The following is a 20,124-nucleotide window of genomic DNA, read 5'->3' on the forward strand; positions in this document are numbered from 1 at the left end:
TACCCAAAACCCTACCCTAAGAAATTTCACCCAAAACTACCTTTTTTACCCCTTGATTGCATAAAGATTTTGTTTCGAGGCCCCTGAATTAACCGAATCAAACCCTTTCTAGATATGCCCAATCTGGGCCCACTTGGGCCAATCCAACCCCACCAATCAAATCAGAATGTTAGGAAACCCTACTCTGTAAAATTTAGCCAAAAATACCTTCATTTACCCTTCAATCTAAAAAGATTTCGTTTCGGTAAATTTCGTTAGCCTGCTCACACAAAACCCTTTGTGGTTAGACTGATCTTAACCCTCCATTTTTTGGCTTAGAAATCCCAACCATCCATCAAAGAACCCCAGTTTACCCCTAGAACCGATTTGATCCAAATGTCCTAAAATTACAAAATACCCCTAAAGTTTCCAAAAATTATGAAACTGCCACTACGCCTACTATTTAACCAAACCTCTCTCTCATTTGAAATAATACATTGTTCACTCTCTTCCTCCCTTTGACATGGGTTCGCATCTGCCCCCCACATATTTGCCCCCCATAAATGTCCCACCCAACCGAAACATGACGGTGTCATGAAACACGTGCATTATGCGAAACGCATGCGAAATCACTTTGACGCCGTTTCAGGTTCCCCGTTAATTCCTTTCTTGCCTAAAGGGTTTATTCTCCTAGTCTTCTCCATTCACTTCGAACCAAAACCCTAAAACCCTTGCCCTTTCGTAACCCACCCACCAGAGATTAACTCGGTTGAGTTCCATTGGCCGACGTCGATAGCCATGCCGGTAGGCGGTAAATAGTCTGTAATGTAAATTTTTCTCATTTCTTTTTCTTTTTTTTTTGTTTTTTCTCATTCATTTTCTAACATTCACAGATCTGAACCCACCGGAGTGGGAGCCCCCTGACGTCGCTTTACACCCCCCTTTGGTGACCCACCGGTCGACGCCGACGACCATACCAGTAGGAGGTAAGTCTTCTTTAAGGTAGAGGAATGGGTCTTCATGGATGGCGTGAATATGCTCTGGCTCTTTTTCATAATCAAACCACATGCTTTGTTTAAATCATCATATACAAAGCATAAGACTTACCTCCTGTCGGTATGGTCATCGGCGTCGACCGGTAGGTCATCGAAGGGAGTGTAAAGTAGCATCAGGGGGCTCCCACTCCAGCGGGTTCAGATCTGTGAATGTTAGAAACACAAATGAGAAAAAAAAAAGAAAGAAATGAGAAAAACTTACATTACAGACTACTTACTGTCAACCGACAGAACTCGACTGGGTTAATCTCCGGTGGGTGGGTTACGAAAGGGCAAGGGTTTCAATTCGAAGTGAATGGGGAAGATTGGGAGAAGAAACCCTTTGGGCGAGAGAGGAATTGATGGGGGAGCCTGAAATGGCGTGAAAGTGATTCGCACGCGTCTCGCATAATGCGCGTGTTTCATGACACGAGTCACGTTCCGATTGTGTGGAACGTTTTTGAGGGGCAAATTTGTGGAGGCAGATAAGAACCCCTCCGAATCAGCCACCCACAAAACTGCCCCCACAGTGTCCTACAAGACATCCTCACCATGTATTGGGAACATCTCCCAATGATAACATCATCATTTCGGATATTATCATGGGAGATGTTCCCAATACGGCAGAGATGTGTTGTGGGACGTTGTGGGGGGCCGATTTGAACTCCTTCAACGCACAGCGGCGGCAGAGCAGTGACGACAAGTCTTTCAACCTCCGACATCCCTCCTTTCTTCTTCTCCCTCTTCTTTTCCTTCTCTCTCCTTACTCATCTCTCTCATTCCCTCACCGGCACAGCTGCAACAAGTTGCAGCGGTGGTTGGTCGCCTTCTCTCCCCCTCTCGATTTCGATCCCTCTCTTTCTCTCCCAAGAATATATCTCTTATGTAGTATTTGCACTATGCACAATAAAGGTCCCAACTCATCAAAATTATTAATTAATTTAATTTAATTAAAATGCAGCAATGCAAAGTTATCAAATAAAATCAAAAGAATAAACAAATCATAACACAACATTAGAACACAGGTTCTATGTGCAATGTAGCAAACACATATTTATTATGTACAATGGATTTTAAATTATAATATTATTAAAATTATCAATTAATATGTTTTTTATATTTAAATTTCTTATTTTGTAAGTGTTTATTAGGTTTTATTTTTAAGTGGAATGGAAATGTTTTTAATTAACATTTTAAGGAAACCAAATTTCTTAATTTTTATTAATGTTATGAGATAAATGTATTTCAATATTTATTGAGTTTCATTAATAGTTATTATTTTTTTAAGTGTTAGCTTAGTGATTTTTAAATTAATATTTTTTAGAATAACATTTTTATTTTTATTGTTTTATGTTTTAATTTTTAACATCAACATATTTAGATTATTTGATTTCTTAATATTTTATTCTATTATCATTGTCTCCCTCTCTCTCTCTCTCTCTCTCTACTAATATAATTATCTCTCTCACTCTCGTTCACACATTCTCTTAAATGACCTCAAGCTTTGCTTAACATGCTTTAAATCTCTGCATTTCCTTTCAAAAGAGTCTTTCCATCATTGTCTTATCGATAAAAAGCCCAAAAAGCGACTTATGCTGTATGCTACAAACAGACAAGTCTTCTCGGTGCGAAGGATCTACTAATGGTAGCTAGGCACTTATTGTCTGCATTAGTTTTCTTACATGTGAGGGTTAATGAAGCCCATGGAATAGAATCCTCTCTCCATTAAGAAAAGAGAGAACATGAACAACAAGGGGTGGGGGGGTATTCCTCTCTTCACCATGAAGAAATGGTTTTTCTTATTCCTTCAACATCCACGTCAAAAAGATGGAAGAGCCTTCATCACTAATCTCTCTCTGCATTTTATTCTCTGGGGGATCGGACTAAACCAAACTGGATCTGGCAGCTTTCTCTCTCCTTTTTTTCTTCCTTTCTTCTTCTTTCCTAATTTTTCTTTTCCATTATCTCTCCTCTGCGGCTGCAACAAACTGAGGGACGTTCAGTTCTGACCATCCAGGGCGGTCTTTACTTCCTCTTTAAGTCAACCTCCCATCTCAACATTAAGCATTGAAATTGAAGGGTAGAAATAATTAAATATCCCCATTTTCTTTTTCTTCTCTTTCATGGTGTTAGAATACTGATGGACTGTTTTTGTCTTCCTGTCATTATCTTGTTTTCTGATAATGTTTCTCTCCATAGGTTATGTGCCTTCTTCATTATTACATTGGTGCTGATTTGCTTTATAGAGAACACACGTGTTTTTACTCTTCAATTCATGTGTTTAGCAAGAATACCCCTCAAATCATTAGATTTAGGCCACGTTCAGAGTATCTTTTCACGTGGATTGTTGGTTTTTTAAAAATCCGGTTGCTAATTTTTCAGTCTTTCTCCGTTTAATTGGATGAAGATCTTTCCACCGAAAGATCACACCCTGAAGAGACATGAGAAGTTGGATTCGAGATTATTTTGGAAAAATGAAAATGAGGCTTCTTGCCTTTTTTTCTCTTATTTAAGTCTCGTCTTTGTGCAAAAAAACGCACAAAAAGATGCACCTTCAACCACGATCTTTGAGCTGCCAACATCGTTATCTAAAAGCTTATTACGTCTTTTGACCATCAATTCTTCTAAAAAGATTTTCAAATTAAAAAGACTGCTAAATGGCATCTTAGTTTTGGTGATTAGTTATTAAAAACAAGGTATAGGCTAATATGATTTGCTCTTCTCTATTTGATGTGTTGGTGTTGCGTGCCCATAATATTATTAAGATATGCCACATGAACGGTCAATGTTGATTCGCGTATATCACAAGTAAGGAATGAACGAAGTTGGTATTATATAAAGCGGTGTTTTTATCTCTATTTGTATTATATATATAAAGCGGGTATAAATCCAGCTACCATATATCAAATATGTTGAATAATTAGAATTTGTAAATTATCAAAATCAAATTAATATGAGTAACCCACATCCCTCTCTCAATAGAAGGAAGAAATTAGAACACCCAAAAGTTCAGAGGCAAGTACATACTTCATCATTAATTTGCTCTCTTTGCCTCTGATCTTGTCTTGCCCAGTTCTTCCATTTTGCTTTGGACATTTGGATGATAGTTCATTTATTTCCTTCTTTTATTTGATTTTTAGTATACATATTTCCTTCATATATGGTAATTTTGCCATTGTTTAAGCCTTCGGTTGTTCATATGTGTAGTATGTGAGCTGATGCAAGCTAGGGATTTTGGGTTTTCAGAGTTGAAGTGAAGCTAGGGTGGAACAAGTTCTCTCACTCAGAGTGGGTATGGATAATATTTTGGCTCAAGATGTACTCAGTAACCTACCTGATGCCATTATACAACACATACTTGTGCATATGCCGATAAGGGATGCTGTGAGAACAAGTATCTTATCAAGAGGATGGAGGTATAAATGGGCTACCATTCCAACTTTGGAATTTGATTACAGATGCATACCAACTTCTTCTTCAAAAGAAGACCCACTTGTGAAGATGGAAAAATTTGTGAACTTTGTTGCTCGAGCTCTCTTGCTTCATACAGGTCCAATTGACAGGTTTAAGATATCTCATTCATGCCAGCTGAGAAGTTGCTCTGATATAGATCAATGGATTGTCTTTTTATCAAGAAATGGGATAAAGGAATTTGTCCTAGAAATGTGGTATTGTCGTGATCAAGAACAGCAGTTTGTTGTGCCTTCTTCTCTCTTTACTTGTCAAAATTTGAGAATGTTGAAGCTCCGAAATTGTGTGTTTATACCACCTCCAACATTCAAAAGCTTTCCTTGTTTGAGAACACTCTGGCTTCAATGTGTTACTTGTACAGATGATATAATGAGAAGTTTGATTACCAGCTGCACACTTCTTGAGAAATTGTTCATAAAGGATATTCATGGCCTAAGCTCTCTTCAAGTCTATGGTCCAAATCTCAAGTACTTGAATGTTTGGGGTGAATTCATAGAAATTTTCATACAACATAGCCCACTATTAGTTGATGCTAAATTTAGTCTATTCTATCATCCTAAAATTAGAAATGCAGACCAAAATTGTATTTCCATGTGGCCACTGGTCTTTGATAGTCTCATCCATCTTGAAAAGCTTTATCTACACGGAATGTGGTGGGTATGTACTCTTTTCTTCTTTTGTTCCATATTTTTAAATTATCTTAGTTATGTATTCATCTGAAAGCATTTGAAATGAGGGTGCGTTTTCTGTTTTCCTTCTTGATAGTTTTCCTCGTATGGTGATCATATACCAGAAAGACTTCCCACTACACTTATTTATCTGAAGAATCTTGATTTGTGTATCGCCTTTCATAGATCGTCTGAGATCTTAACTGCTCTTTGCTTAATCAGAAGCTCTCCCAACATACAACTGCTTAAAATTCGGGTCAGTCATTCTCATTTATGAACATCTACATCCTTTTATCATCCAATTAATATAGATTGTATTCATTGAGGTCTTGCATCTTTCTCCAGTCTGAATCTTTGGTAGGATTTAACACGGAACATCCATCTGATGACATGGATTTCTGGGAGATGCAATGCCACTTGGGTTGCTCCTTGAATCAACTTCAAATAGTGATAATGAAGGATGTGCATGGTCTAGTACATGAACTCCAGTTGATAAAGTTTATCCTTGGTCGTTCGCCGATGCTCAAAACAATGACTGTAATACCTTTTCATGTTAGTGAGAGTCTTAAAGATTGTGCTGATAAGTATATTAAAGAAGAACATATGTTGATAGAATTAGTGCGATTCAAACGAGTTTCTACACAGGCAGAGATCATATATGTTAAATAATAGTGTGACATCTTCAACCTTTTGCTTTGCATTGTTTATCTATCGTTCTGTTATCTTATCTCAACATTTCTTGCCTTTGTGGAAATACCTTTCTTGTATTGTCAATTGAAAATTTGAAGACAATCTTATCTGATTAAAGCATTCTGGGTGGATATGAATGAATGAAAACAAGGGAAAAAAACACCTTTTCCCTTCTCTCATTCACCTTATTATCAGATTCTTTCTCTGTGGGGGCATTTGTTTTCTGGATTTTGAGAGGAGTGAAAGTTGGTGATCAATGGGATTTAGAAACCCATATTTTTTTTTCAGATTTATGTAGGGATCAGGGAGATGGTAATACCGGAATACCCATCTCTCAAGTGGGTAACACCTAAAGGAAAGTTGCAAATAATTGGATATGGGAAATGGTCATATCTTATTTATCTTAGAAACACTTACCCCAGTAAGTAACTAACTGAAAAGCTAATGGGGCCTCTTATGTTTTTTTGTACAGTTCCGTTTATCCACACTCATTAATTGCAGATGCATGAAGATCAAGTATCAATTGGCTGATTGTATTTGCATCTCAATGTCCCAATTCTCGTGGTTCTTCATACCTTGTCCCACAGGTTTCTTCTAGTAAAGGTTGAGAGCTTGGTTAGAACCTACACTATCACCCACTTCCCTTCTACTAGAATAACCATCACTGTGCTTGGAAATGCCCTTCTCTATACAAGGGACAATGAACAGACGTGGGCTTTGGTTCTTCCTTGAAGAATGTCTACCATTCTGTTCTGAGGTGACCTACACTCTGCCATTGTTCAGAGATGGCCTAGACAAGAGTGGTTGAAGTTGAACCATGAACCCATTATTGAAATCTAGGTATTAATTCCCTCCTTACAATGCCCTAGACATGGTCACATGCACATTGATAACGAAAATAAGGGAAAGGAGAACAAGCTCCGGTTTGTGACAAAAACTGAACCATCAGGTACTTTCTCACCATATGGCCAATGTAGTTGATCAGCTCAGATCTCCGGCGGGCGACCACAGTCGCCGGATGATCACCAGCAAAAAATGAACACATCTCCATTTTGTGATTTCAAATTTAATGGAAATAAATGGATTTAACGAGGCAGATTTGTCAGCCCACCTGAAAAGTAGTTTAGCCAACTCAAGAACTTCCCTTCCCATTCTTCTTAAACTTTCTATCACTCTTTCTCTATATATATTTCTTCCTCTATTGAAAAACAGAGTTCTGTTGTTATGGCTAGAGATTTCTACGACATCATTCACCGGTTGAAGCCTGTTAAGCATGGCTGTAGTGCTTGTTCAAATAAGATCATATTTGTAGGAGTGAATGCTTTCTACAAATTGGTTACAGAAAAAAAGAAAGAAATGTTTGTACAAATTAACTGTTATTGATGGCATGAGCTTTAGGGTGTTGGTTGCTTATAGAAGATAAACAACAACTTTCTTAGCTCCTCTTGATTTCTTTGTAGAAAGGTTAATTTCTTTTATGGGTTTTATTTGGTTTGATCAAAATCCATTGTAGTTTGATTAGCTAAGTTTTAGCAAAGGTTCAATTTGTCCATATCTGTGTATCATTTTAAAATTCTTTAATGTGATTCGCTCTCATTCAAACCATATGAAAAATAAAACAATAAAAATACTCGCAAAGTACCTATTGAATTTGGAACCCATTTTCTTCCTCATTGGCATCATTAAAATAAAAGGGAAAAAAGAAAGAACAATCAAAAAACAAAAACTATTACTATGAATAGTTGATAGTTTTCAACTATCTTAGTTAGAATCAAAGATCTTGAAAATAATAATCTGGCACGATAAGAAGGGCATCGGCGTTAACCTTTATTTATAATGGCAAGAGGTGTACAACAAGGACTCTATCTTTGATAGAGCTTTATAGAGATAAGAACAAGAGTGATCATCTCATTAGGATAACAATTATCCTATGGATCAAGGGATAATTGTTATCCTAAGGATAGCTATCTAATCGAATAAGGATAAGGGAGGTACACGTGGATGTGTATCTCCAATACGCCCCCTCAAGCTCTATGTTCATCGAGGACATGGAGTTTGTCTTGCGAGAAGCAGAACCGATCACCCGCGAGAGGTTTGGTGAGGATGTTAGCAATTTGATCATTAAAGGAAATAAACTGAACACTCAGCCGACGTACAAGAACAAGGTCCTAAAGAAAATGAAAATCAACCTCAACATGCTGTGTGCGGGCACGAAAAATGGGGTTGGCAGCATGATAGATAGCTCCAATATTATCACACCAAATAGTAGGAGCATCAGAGAGAGTGACACTAAGACCCCGGAGGAGAGAGGTGATCCAAAGAACTTCAATAGCTGTTGTGGCACATGCACGGAATTTAGATTCTGTGCTAGAGCGTGCAACTGTAGCTTGTTTGCGGGAACTCCAAGCAATCAAGTTGGGACCCAAAATGATAGCAAATCCACTTGTGGATCTCTGATCGTCTAGACAACCAGCCCAATCTACATCAGAATACGCATGAAGAGTGAGAGAAGAGGAATCCCGTGATAGGTTCAGACCATGCATGATAGTGTGTTTGAGGTAACACATGATCCATTTAATTGTTGTCTAGTGTTCATCAGTAGAGGATTGAAGAAACTGGGATGCTTTGCTTTCTATAAAGGAAATGTCCAGATGAGTGATGGCCACATATTGGAGGACACCAACAATGCTTCTATATTTGATAGGATCCTCAAGTGGGCAACCACTATGTTGAGAAAGCTTAGGTTGGACTACCATAGGGGATGAGATAGGCTTAGTAGAATCCATGTGAGCATGCTGAAGAAGGTCAGTGATATACCGTCATTGACTGAGAAGAACCCCATGAGGATGCCGAATGAACTCAGTACCGAGAAAGAAGGTTGCAGACCCCAGATCTTTGAGGGAGAAATGACGAGAGAGCTCCATGATGCAGGAACTGATGGCATCCATAGAGTTCCCTACCAGTAGGACATCGTCCACATATATGAGAAGATAAATGGGGACGGTTTTGGAGCAGTATACAAACAAGGATGTATCAGTTGTAGAAGCCCGAAAACCCATCTTGGACTAGTTGGGAGGTAAGGCGAGCATACCAAGTTCGCGATGCTAGATGAAGCCCATATAGGGCTTTGTGTAATTTGCAGATGTGAGTTGGTCTTGCAGGGTCTTCAAAACCCTTAGGTTGTCTAACATATATATCCTTGCGAAGGTCCCCCATTAAGAAAAACATTATCAAAATCAATTTGATGAACATACCACTGTCGAGAGACTACAATGAGAGATGATAGTGCAGATGGTTACATGTTTCACAACCGGGCTGAAAGTGGTAGTAGAGTTAACCCCGAGGATTTGAGTGAAACCTTATGCAACCAAATGGGCCTTGTATCTATCAATGGTTCCATTGGCCTTCTGAATCACCTTATAGATCCATTTGGTCCCTACTACATGCAAATGAGAGGAATATGGTCCAAGGGTCCAAGTACCATTGTTGACAAGAGTGTTGAACTCTTTTGTCATAGCCTCATGCCAATGGGCCGATTTTACCGCTTTCGAGTAGCAGGACGGTTCCGTAGTATCATCACGAGATTGAGCCAACAATGATTGGGGTAACGGATACTTGATAGAAAGGTGAGAACGAGGAGGCAAGGAACCATCCATAGACCGAGTAACCATAGGCTGTTGGTGAGAAGTTGCAGAATTCTGAGGTTCAACCGAAACCATATTATCAAGTATGTCCTAAAGAGGATGCAATCCATGAGGTCCAATTTTGGGGGAGGCGGAACCGTTTGGAGAGTCCGATGAAGTGTTAGAACTAGCAACAGTCATGGGAGAAGCAGTAGACTTGATCTGCAGTGAAGACAAGTGTTAGCACCTAATTTTTGCTCAGTCTCTTCACCCTACCACTTTGTACCCCCTCTTAGACCCCGAAAACTTAGAAACACAACCATATTGACGTGACACTCTCTAAAATCCGAAATACCCCCTTTTGAAGGAATCCACTAGACAAATAAGAACCTTGATCAGACATCATCCACACACTTGGAAAATTACAACTTAGTTATACATCACTTTTCATGATTAAATTGCAAAGGTTCACCATTCATCACGCCAATTTCCTTTCTAATGGCCCGGTCTATCTGATATCCAAATTCTAACTCCTCCAAAATCAAATCCAACATATCCATCCCCCCAAGATCACTAGAAAACAATCAACTAGCTAATCTTACCACAAATCTACAGCAATCAACCGCAAAAACATCAAGATCCCATTCAGATGGCCCTAAATGATTACAAGATCGACCATATCTTTCTCAAATCAGAACCATCCACTTAACCTCACCCTAATCCACGCCTACCTACCAAATTGTAGCTCAAAATTCTCTCATTTAACCCCCCCATCAAGCCTAGATCCTATTCCGACAAATCTCATTAATTAGAGCCAACCATCCATCATCCCAACTTCATACGGCCAATCAGACCTCACCATTAGGTTCAGAGATCCAAAAAACCCTAGCATATCAAATTTCATGAACAAACACCTCCGTTTGACCATTGAAAAAGTAAGATTCTATTTTGGGCCCTCTTGTTGATTGGAAAACCATAAGCTAAGACCAAGATATGAAATAAGTCAATCAATTTATACTTCTGATCAAAGATCCATCACCTCCATTAGATTCAAGACGTTCAAAAGTGCCAGCCCACCAAATTTCATCCCAAAATTCCTCCATCTGACCCATCATTAAATAAAGATTATATTTCAGCAAATCTTATTGATCCAAACTTGTCAGTTATAGATCTCAATCATCCCGACCCTATTTCTACAATCAGACCTTACCACTATGTTTAGAGACTCGAAGAACCCTAGCACGCCAAATTTCACATCCTAATTCATCAATTTGAGTGTTAAACTAGAAAAATACAATTTCGACGCACCAAATTAAATTGCCACGTCATCTAGCCCAACCTAAAGCCTTAAAAGGGTGAAGGCTGATGTCAGACCCATTCTCGACTCATTATAACACTTTGACCAATGAAACATAGCCCAATGGGCTTAAAAAGCTCAAATACCAAACAACCCTTACTTAAAACCAAGAAAAGACAAAATAACATTTAAAAGTTCTTCAAATTTACATTTTCTGCCACTAACAGCCCCAAATACGAGAATTCAACGTCTGGCACACCCCCTCTCACTGGACACACAAAACCCATGAAAACCACCCCCAAATCGAAGAAAGTGTTTCACCAAACAGGAAAGCTTAACTGGACACCTATTTCTTTAAAGAATCTTTGCTTATTTATGGAAAACAAATCTTTGTGGAATCTCAGGCAATGCAGCTAAGCGAATTCAAACTAGACCCCCTCCCTTTCTCTATAAATACTAATCTAATTTGAGCTCAAAAGGATGGAGGAGGAGGATGAGAGCTTCCCAACTTTTATAATGCACCCATTCTACTGGAAATCCTAAAATCATTGAAGCCAAGCTCAAGCCTCACCCCCTGTCTCCCAAACTTCAGACTAGAAATGTTCAGCCCGTTTTATTTGAAGTCCCTACCTGCTAGAAAACTCCTGTCAAGATATATATGAAAGGTAAGTCTTTTTATTTTTAGTTTTCCTGGGTTGCTTGAGGTTCTGAAATGTTGGAGAACCATTGTGTGCAATTTCTTCTTAACTGAGGATAGAGGTAGAGAGGTGAGGGTCTTAGGGAAATCAGTACCTAAGACCCGACAACATCACCTCAAAATCAGTCTTAGGAGAAATTGAAAGCATGTTCCTCATTCCTCTGGATTTGAGAAATTCTTGCAACCATTTCTATTTTTCTCCGAAAGAAATTGAGCCTAAACAACTCCCATTTTGGGCTGCTACAACAACTTAGAGAAAGGGGTGCCTAATACCTTCCTTCTCCCAATCCTTAGAACCCGATGTCTCTTGATTGTGTGCCTTTCCAGTGGAAAATGGAGTCACTATCAAAGACTTAAATCTAATCTTTCAAACCCAAAAATAAGGGCCCATTTCCTCTAAAAAATGAGACGAGTTTGGAGTATGCAAGTAAACTCCAATTGGCTGAATCGGATCTGATGAGGAAACCACAGGCAAGCCAGGAAAAGTATGTTCATCAAAGACAACATGGCGTGAAATGTATTCTCATCCGGTTGTAGGATGTAAGCACCGATAACCCTTGTGTTTGTCACTATAGCCAAGGAAGATGCACTGCTTCGTGCAATAGTCAAACTTTTGTTGATTGTATGGTCATAGCAAAGGGTAGCAAGCACATCCAAAGATTTTAAGGAACCGGTAATCTAGAGAAGAACCAAAAAGAACCTCATATGGATATTTGTATTGGAGAGTGCTAGTAGGAAGCCGATTAATCAAGTACACGGCTGTAAGAGCAGCATCCACCCAGAAGGAAAAAGGGAGCGATGAGGAGGCCAGTAGAGACAAAGTGGCTTTGATGATGTGGCGATGTTTCCGTCCAGCACTACCGTTCTGTTCATGTGTGTGAGGACAAGCAAGCCGGTGATTGACACTGACAGAGTCCAAATAAGCAAAGAGCTTCCGATATTCTCCACCCCAATCAGATTGAAAGGTCTTGAGTTTAGTATTAAATAAGACTTCAACATGACGCTTAAAAGACAAAAATACGTTAAAAACATCCGACTTCTGTTGCAACGGAAACAACCAACAAAATTTGCTATAAACATCAATGAAAATTACGTAAAACAAAACCCTGCATTTGAAAAAATTGGGGCAAGTCCCCATACATATAAATAAATCTAAAGGACTGGAGATAATTGTGGATGAAGGAAGGAGAGATAATCTATGACTCTTGCATACTTGGCACGACTCACACACTAAGTTGGTGCTGAAATTAAGTTGACCGTCATAAGGTAAGCCGAACTGAGATACCACTTGCTTCACAATACGCATAGCAGGATGTTCAAGTCGTTTATGCCAATCACTGACAGAGACCCTTTCACTGACCAATGCTAAAGGCTTATTCGAACTAATCATGCTACCCGGAAAGTGATAGAGACCATCTCTACTGGCTCCTCGCAACAATATGTTCCCCATATAATCCTTCACAATAAAATAATCACCATGAAATTCAAAAAATAGATTGTTATCACGAGAAAACTTGTGGACGGATAACAAATTTTTAGCCAAATCAGGCACATGAAAAATATTTTTTAAAGAAAACTGATGAGTAGAGTGCTAATGACTGTAGAACCAATATTTTTAATCGTTAAACCTAAACCATTCCCAACTTTAACTTGCTTCGTTCTTCCATATTCTGATTGAACCTATAGATTATCAACATTAGGTGTCATGTGATGCGTGCCACCACTATCTGGATACCAAATCGGGTCAAAGGACAACTGAGAAGGAGCAATACTTCTGTTGTAAGCGGCTGGTTCCACCTCTTCGTTCTTGTAATTCAGATCATAACATCGACGGCATTTTACAACACTATGTCCCAATTTGTTGCATAGTTGACAAACAATTTGATTTCTACATCCTCTGCCTCCATTATTTATGCGGTTGTCTAGAGAACCACGCCCCTACCTCTGTCGCGGTTGTTCCCGGGAGAGGTGTATTGATTATTGTTCTGATTTTTGTTCTTAAAATTGGCAATATTAGCTGTAGGAGGTGTGGGGTTGACAGTAGTAGCATTCTGTTCTAGCTAGCCTTCATGGCCAAGAGGAATGCCTAAAACATCATCAACATCAAGGTCCTCTATATCAGACTTATTAGTAATTGCAATCACAACAGATTCATATTCAGCTCCTAATCTGGCAAGTATGTAGAGGACTAAATCACTAGTATTAATAGGTTCAACAACAACAGAAAGGCTATTAGCTATAGATCTAGCTTTCTGAATATATTCAGAAATAGTCATACCTCCCTTCTTGAGACACTGGAGTTGTCTTCTGTACTGAAGCAATCTAGAGCAGAAATAGTTGGAGAAAGACTTAGCTAGGGCATTCCAAACATTGTGAGATGACTGACGTCCTACCACTTGCGTGAACACGCTTTTTGTGAGAGAGGCAATAATCCAAGAGAACACCAACTGATCTTTCTCAAACCAGTCTAAATAAGCCAAATTGAGGATCATCTAATTTCCATCAATCGGATCTGGTACATATTGTGGTGGTGCAACAATCGATATGTCTATGTACCTCATCAACCAGTTAGTGTAGAGGATCGACAGAAGTTACACTTTCTAGAGCAAGTAATTGTCATTACTGAGCTTGATAGGGAGATAATGTATGCCACTCGAATGAGTTGAGTTCTAACCTGACATGTTGTTGGTGACTGAGGCACTAGTTGAGTGCTGAGACTCAGAGGTAAAGCCACTGGAGGCCATGAAATCAAAGGAGGCTCTGATACCAAGTTAAAATCAAGGATCTTGAAAATAATAATCTGGCACTATAAGAAGGGCATCTACCTTAACCAATGCTTGATATACACGAAGAACTACAATTCCCGATAGGTCATGGCTTAGCAGAAGAAAATTCAGACTAGTTCTTTAGATATGTGGTACCCCTTCATTTTATTACCTCTGTGATTCGACTAAGAGCCTAAGACTTGTCCCAAATACCAACAATCTTTGACGTCAGTATCCTTCCATACCACTCATTGTCTATAGTCTGTAGGAAGTTTTGATCAAAATACTAACAAAGATAATGTACCTAAGCTATTGGGTTCTGTGCCCATGCAAAAGGTAACATAACTATGCAAATAAGCATGCTGGGAGATTTTCATATTTTGTTTTTGAATTGCATAATCTTTACCAAAATCTCAGTCTAGAAAAACAAAGAAAACTTTAGAATACAAAAATAGAGGAAAAAGAATTTAAATAGGTTATGTTTGGTTTCATGGGTGTTTATTAAAAAAATACTACCACATTAGTGCCAAATAGGCATTGGTGTTATGAAACCATTGTTTGGTTTCAGGATTTATCAAATAAATTCTAAAAAACTGAAGCACTTTGACTTATGTGTATTAGGCATTTGGGGAAACATCAAATTCTCATTTCCCCAAATGCCTAGGCCTTTCTTGAAATGAAATGCTGATTGACGTACTTTAAGCTAAGGTGAAAGCAACTTTATGGGGTATTATTTGAAATGCCAAAACGTTCAACCAAATAGAAAAAGTAAACAACATTTAAAGTAGTGCTTTTCAGATAAATGTTTATCCGAGAAAACGCCTACGAAATTAATCCCCCTCATCATCATTTTCTATTTTTTTTAAATAAATAAAAAATCTATTAAGAATGAGAGAACATAATACATCAACAATGATAAGATGTAACCCATAAAAAGAAAAATCAACCCCCCAAAACCAACCTCCTTTCTCAAAAAGATTAAAAACCTTTTGATGCAACATTCTACCACAACCAGAGCTTCAGGAACAATATTTCTTACAATCAAAAACCCCATACCTTCAACCGATGCCAAACTCTCACCCTCAACTCAAACCCAACTAACCTTTCTAAAACCACCTTCTTCATCAAGTGTTTCCCAATTCCCACCTCTCCTTCCTTGATTGCCTTTTTTCTCAAATTAACCCCTATCTTCTTGAAGTTCTCTAAATGATCTTCTTGCAAAGTCCCCACCCTGAAGGAAGAAAAGTCCCAAAATTTTTCTCACTTCTACCTCCTTATTAATCACTTCTTCCAATTTTATTACTCCATGTAAATTGTGTGCTTCATCTATCAACACCTCCTCGGCTTAGGTTTTGTTCTATATATTTTCTTTCTTTTATATACTTGGGTATTTTCAAAATCTAGATAATAATCCCCTTTCTCCTCCTCTTTTCTCCTCATTGATTTGTTACCCTTCTCCTTCCTTTTCAACTCCTCCTTTTTCTTCCTTCACCAAGTATTCTTGCATCCCCTTTTGTTTTTCTATCAATCCATCTTCAACACTCCCCCTCTATCCAATTCTCAAATTAATTTTCTACTCTTTCTTATTTTTCCTCCATTTATCATCTTTCCTAACTCCTGAAGTCAAAAGAGACACTCTTCATTCTATAAAGATATGTTTTGGATTCCTAATTACCCTCAAAAATTAGAATTAAATCTTAAATGAAAAAACAAACACAAATATTTAAATCCATGTTCTACATTAAGCAAGGTGATGCCCATTCATCAATCACAACCACTAATCTTTTTTTCTTTGTTTCCCAAACCATTATCTCCTTATTTTCCATTTCTATATCCATTTAGCAATTGAAACAACTTTCATCTGCTCCTTTAAAATAGGTCTTTCAAACACCAATAAAAGTTATCCCAATGTTATTGCAGTGACCACCAAACCCGTTCATGGGCCGGGTAGCCCGACGGGTCGACCCGACCTGATCCACTCTTAGTCGGGCTTGGACATGATTTTAGGCCTATGGGCTAAGGCTCGGGCCTAAAACACTAGGCCTAACCTTTTTTCAGGTTGGGCTCAAGCTTTCTTAAAAAAGCTCTTCCCAAGCACGAGCCCAACTTGATAGTATAAATTATAATAAAAATATATATACAATATTTTTCTTTGTTCCTCTTCTATTTTTTTCAAGTAATAATGAGATCTTTTATTATTTTTGGGTTTTGAGAGCTTTTAATATAAATAAAATACTTTTTTATTGAATAAAAAAAGAAAAAACCATTTGTTATCAAATTTTTGGTCGAGCTCAGGCTCGTGTCCAAGCTTCGAGCTTTATATGAGGATTGGGTCGGGCTCAAGACCTAGGCTCGATTGTCGGGCTAGGATATGGTTCGGGCAATAATGTATTCTATTGATTCAGAGTCAAAGCATGCCCGACCCAACCCGTGAATAGGTCTAGTGACCCCTAATAAGAGAATTAAAACATAGGAGAATAGACAAACAAAAAAATCATAGACCTTGTTTGCACCATCCTTAAACTCTTAATTTTGTTCTATATATTCCATTTTTTACAAAAATAAAAAAGAAACATTTACAAAATATTTGAGAATATAATATTAAATGGAATCTATCAAATCTACCAATCAACATTTATATTAAAAAATGGTTTTTAATTTAAAAAAATGATAGAAACAAAAATATTAATAATGGAATCAAACCTTTAATATATGTGCATGCATGAAAAAGAGCAATAAATAAATTAATTGAAACTTGTAGTTTAAGTCCTATGGAGAACAATCATTTTGTTTAGAAAAGGCATTTCCATTTTTTCACATGTTTTTTCTTATGAATTTGAAGAGAAGGGTCTATATTTCAACAAAAAAAAAGAAGAAGGAAGAAGGGTCTGCTATAGTACAGAGACTAAAATCTTGAATCTGGATTCCAAGAAAGGAGAAAGAATGTAGTTTTCAGAAGAAGGGTCTACTATTGTACAGAAACTAAAGTCTTGAATCTGGATTCCAAGAAAGGAGAAAGAATGTAGCTTTCAACTGATCATAACAGGCGAAATTTTTTTTTGACTTTGACATCTGACACCCTCACAAAGTGTTCTAGAAAGAATCAAGAAAAGAATATAAACACAAAATCTGAAATAGAAGTGAATGCATGTATGAAGTATAAACTCAGTTACCCACATCAAATCTAATGAGGAAAAAGAGAAAACAAGGAAAGATGGAAGAAGGCTATGAATGTTCAAAAGGGTATCGAGGATTGAAATGGATGCTTCCTTACTATCTTTATTCATGGTCTAGACTATATCTGCTTGAGATCATAAAACAAAATATTATTTGGCTTTCTAAGTAGCCTTCAAAGCCAACCCCCAAAGACAATAATATTATTTGCCCAAGGCTGCCAATGTTCAGACTTACTTTCTTCTTGATATTGAGTCATGAATTTTTTTAGTTTATTTTGAATACAAGGCCATATTGATGAAGCCCCTCTTGACATAAATTTAAATAGGAATCCAATCAAGGATTTACCCACCCGTGTCCCTGTATTTAACTAGAAAACATATTAGTGTTGAATGAAAGCAAGTTGTACTTGTTGATGAAAAAAAAAAAGAAATTTGTACTTAATACCTGTTTTCATTTCTAGAATCATGTTTTCTTATCAAATATGTTATACCTAAAAAGTCATGATTTACATTATAAAGGTGAAGCAGTAGTGTGAATGGTAAGATACTAGGAGAAATGGAGTGAGAATGGATCCCATCAACTTCTAACTGATCAAGTCTTCAACCCATATAATATGTCCACCTTCATGAGCAAAGGAAAAATAGGGAAACACGAATACTTTTACCAAAATGAACAACATGTTTTGTTTAGTTTTGGTATGTCATTTTCAATAGCGATAACTTAATTAGATTTCACAGAATTCACAAAGTAGATCCAAATGCAAAGCCAAATAGATAGCACAAATAGCAAACAATAAACAATGAGGACAAAAAATAACAGAGAGAGAAAGAGAGGGAGCACTCCAAAACTTAAAATACAATGCTAAAGTTGGGATAGAGGACAAAACAAGAATTGACTATATAAGAACTATAATACTTGTTAAGAAAACTTTTAAGACTCATCTTCTTGTTTTTGTAAAACCTAAAATAATAATAAAAAAATAAGAAAAATAAGAGTTCAATTAGAAAAGGATTTGCAATATGTGAGAAACAATTTCCCAATTCACCCTCTTTGATCAAATCACACACCGAACTACACAATATAAGCTCTAGCATAGAGCTTAAGACAAATGAAATCCGACATAGATCAAATCCAAATTGAAACAATTAATAGAAGCTGCAACTTTTCAAAATCAAATAAACTCAACTAAAGTAGAATATTGAGTAAAATTACTATTCATTTCTCATTTCTCGATCCAATTTCAATACCAATTTTGGATAACATCCACCATTGTTGTTGAAGTTGCATTGAGTTGTTTTCTACCTTTCTAGAAGCATTACCAATCATCCACATTTGAGAAACGGAGATCAATAGAGAGAAAGCAAGAGCGAGGAAGGAGAACGAAACTTAGGGGAGAAAGGAGGGAGATAGAGCAAGTGAGAGAGAAAAAGAGCAAAGAGTTTTGGGCATTTCTCTAAGAGCTTTTGGAATCTTGAGGAAGCTTTGTTTTGTTGCCTCAAATTCACGTTAGATATTTGCAATCTTGTCTTCCATAACCAGAACCTTTGGTTCAACCTGTCCATCTTCGTCCTGACATTTGAAAATAGCTTCTTCTGACGCTACTGTAGCACTAAATCTTCTATATGAACCTCCGACTCTAAACCCTTCTACAGCTCCTCGTAGGGAAAAGCTCATCCTCTGTAATGAAGAACAAAAAGAAAGAAGCCTATAGATGGAGGCCATGAAAAAGAGGAGATAGTTAACAAAATTTTGGAAATACCAAAGAGAAAGAAGGGAATGGACATAACATTGAGAGGAGGGAAAGTGTGCAACATGCCAAAATTTTGAGAAACGCATGCTTGAACTCCTTAATAGCCATGGTCTCCAATAGTTTAATACAACTGACCAATGCAAGTGTGATGGTCAATTTAGAAACCATATCAATAGATTGTGCATAATCCATAAGTAGTTAGACCACAACTACACCATGGCTTGGGAATGCTATTTTAGCAATTAACTATAAAGTTTGTTTCTATATGTATTATTTAGCCACAGTCTTTATGTCAGTTGCTAAGAAAATCGTTGCTAAATCACAAATTTCTTGTAGTGATATTTTTTCTCTATTTCCATGTGTTTCCAAAGCATATCCATATTCAAATTGTCCAAAACGATATTCAATACCAATACTTTAATCATTGACTACAATAAGAGCAAGTTGACTATCACCTTGAATGAGCTCAACAATATGTTACAAAGAACTAAATAATTGATTAAGAATGACAAGCTTGTTGCATTACTTGCTAAAATAGGGAAGAAAAATGAGAAAAAAATGGACAATACAGTAAAAAACATTTGAAAAAAAAGATAAACAAGTCAAAATGTCAAAAGAAGGACAAGTCATTAGATGAATATTACTTCTATAAATAGATGAGGCACTAGAAAAAGAGCTGCCCACAATACCTAGACTCTATAAAGAAGTGGCCTCCTGAAGGTAATTTTGATTCACCAATCAAGGAAACCAATATGTTGGTCACTTTTGCTTTATCCTACTATGTTTGCTCAAGAGTATCAACTTATACTTGTATAATTCATTGTAGGGGTTCAAGGAGAGGTGGTCCTCTACATGGGAATATCAATAATAGTTTCTATTACTGTTATAGGATTAGTGAATCAATTTTTAGGGAAGGTTCAATTTTTCTAAAATCTTGTCTTTACATTCCTCAATTGAGGAAAATTTTGATTTC

General features: G+C 37.3%; 2 protein-coding genes across 14 annotated transcripts in view; one reads left to right on the forward strand and one right to left on the reverse strand.

Annotated features, from left to right (window-relative positions):
• The first annotated feature begins 3,138 nt into the window (after positions 1 to 3,138).
• Positions 3,139 to 5,821, forward strand: LOC104609086 (F-box/FBD/LRR-repeat protein At1g13570-like). Its single transcript, XM_010275304.3, has 3 exons — positions 3,139 to 5,141; positions 5,250 to 5,408; positions 5,498 to 5,821. The coding sequence occupies exons 1-3, from the start codon at positions 4,308 to 4,310 to the stop codon at positions 5,819 to 5,821; spliced, it is 1,317 nt and encodes a 438-aa protein (XP_010273606.1). The 5' UTR covers positions 3,139 to 4,307.
• A 12,742-nt stretch (positions 5,822 to 18,563) lies between these two features.
• Positions 18,564 to 20,124, reverse strand: part of LOC104609059 (V-type proton ATPase subunit a1-like) — a 36,723-nt gene continuing 35,162 nt past the window's right edge. For 7 of the 13 annotated variants that reach the window (XR_737188.3, XR_016079640.1, XR_016079643.1 and 4 more), the window contains one exon: positions 18,564 to 19,106. Coding sequence is in view for 4 of the 13 variants with exons in the window: in XM_088893633.1 (XP_088749759.1) it covers positions 18,908 to 19,106 (199 nt within the window). In the remaining 9 variants the exon portion in view is untranslated. The other 6 variants (XR_737192.3, XR_016079641.1, XR_016079644.1 and 3 more) reach the window with 2 other exon arrangements.

This window comes from Nelumbo nucifera, chromosome 8 (genome assembly GCF_055504915.1).
Source record: "Nelumbo nucifera cultivar China Antique chromosome 8, China Antique-T2T, whole genome shotgun sequence".
Classification (NCBI taxonomy): domain Eukaryota; kingdom Viridiplantae; phylum Streptophyta; class Magnoliopsida; order Proteales; family Nelumbonaceae; genus Nelumbo; species Nelumbo nucifera.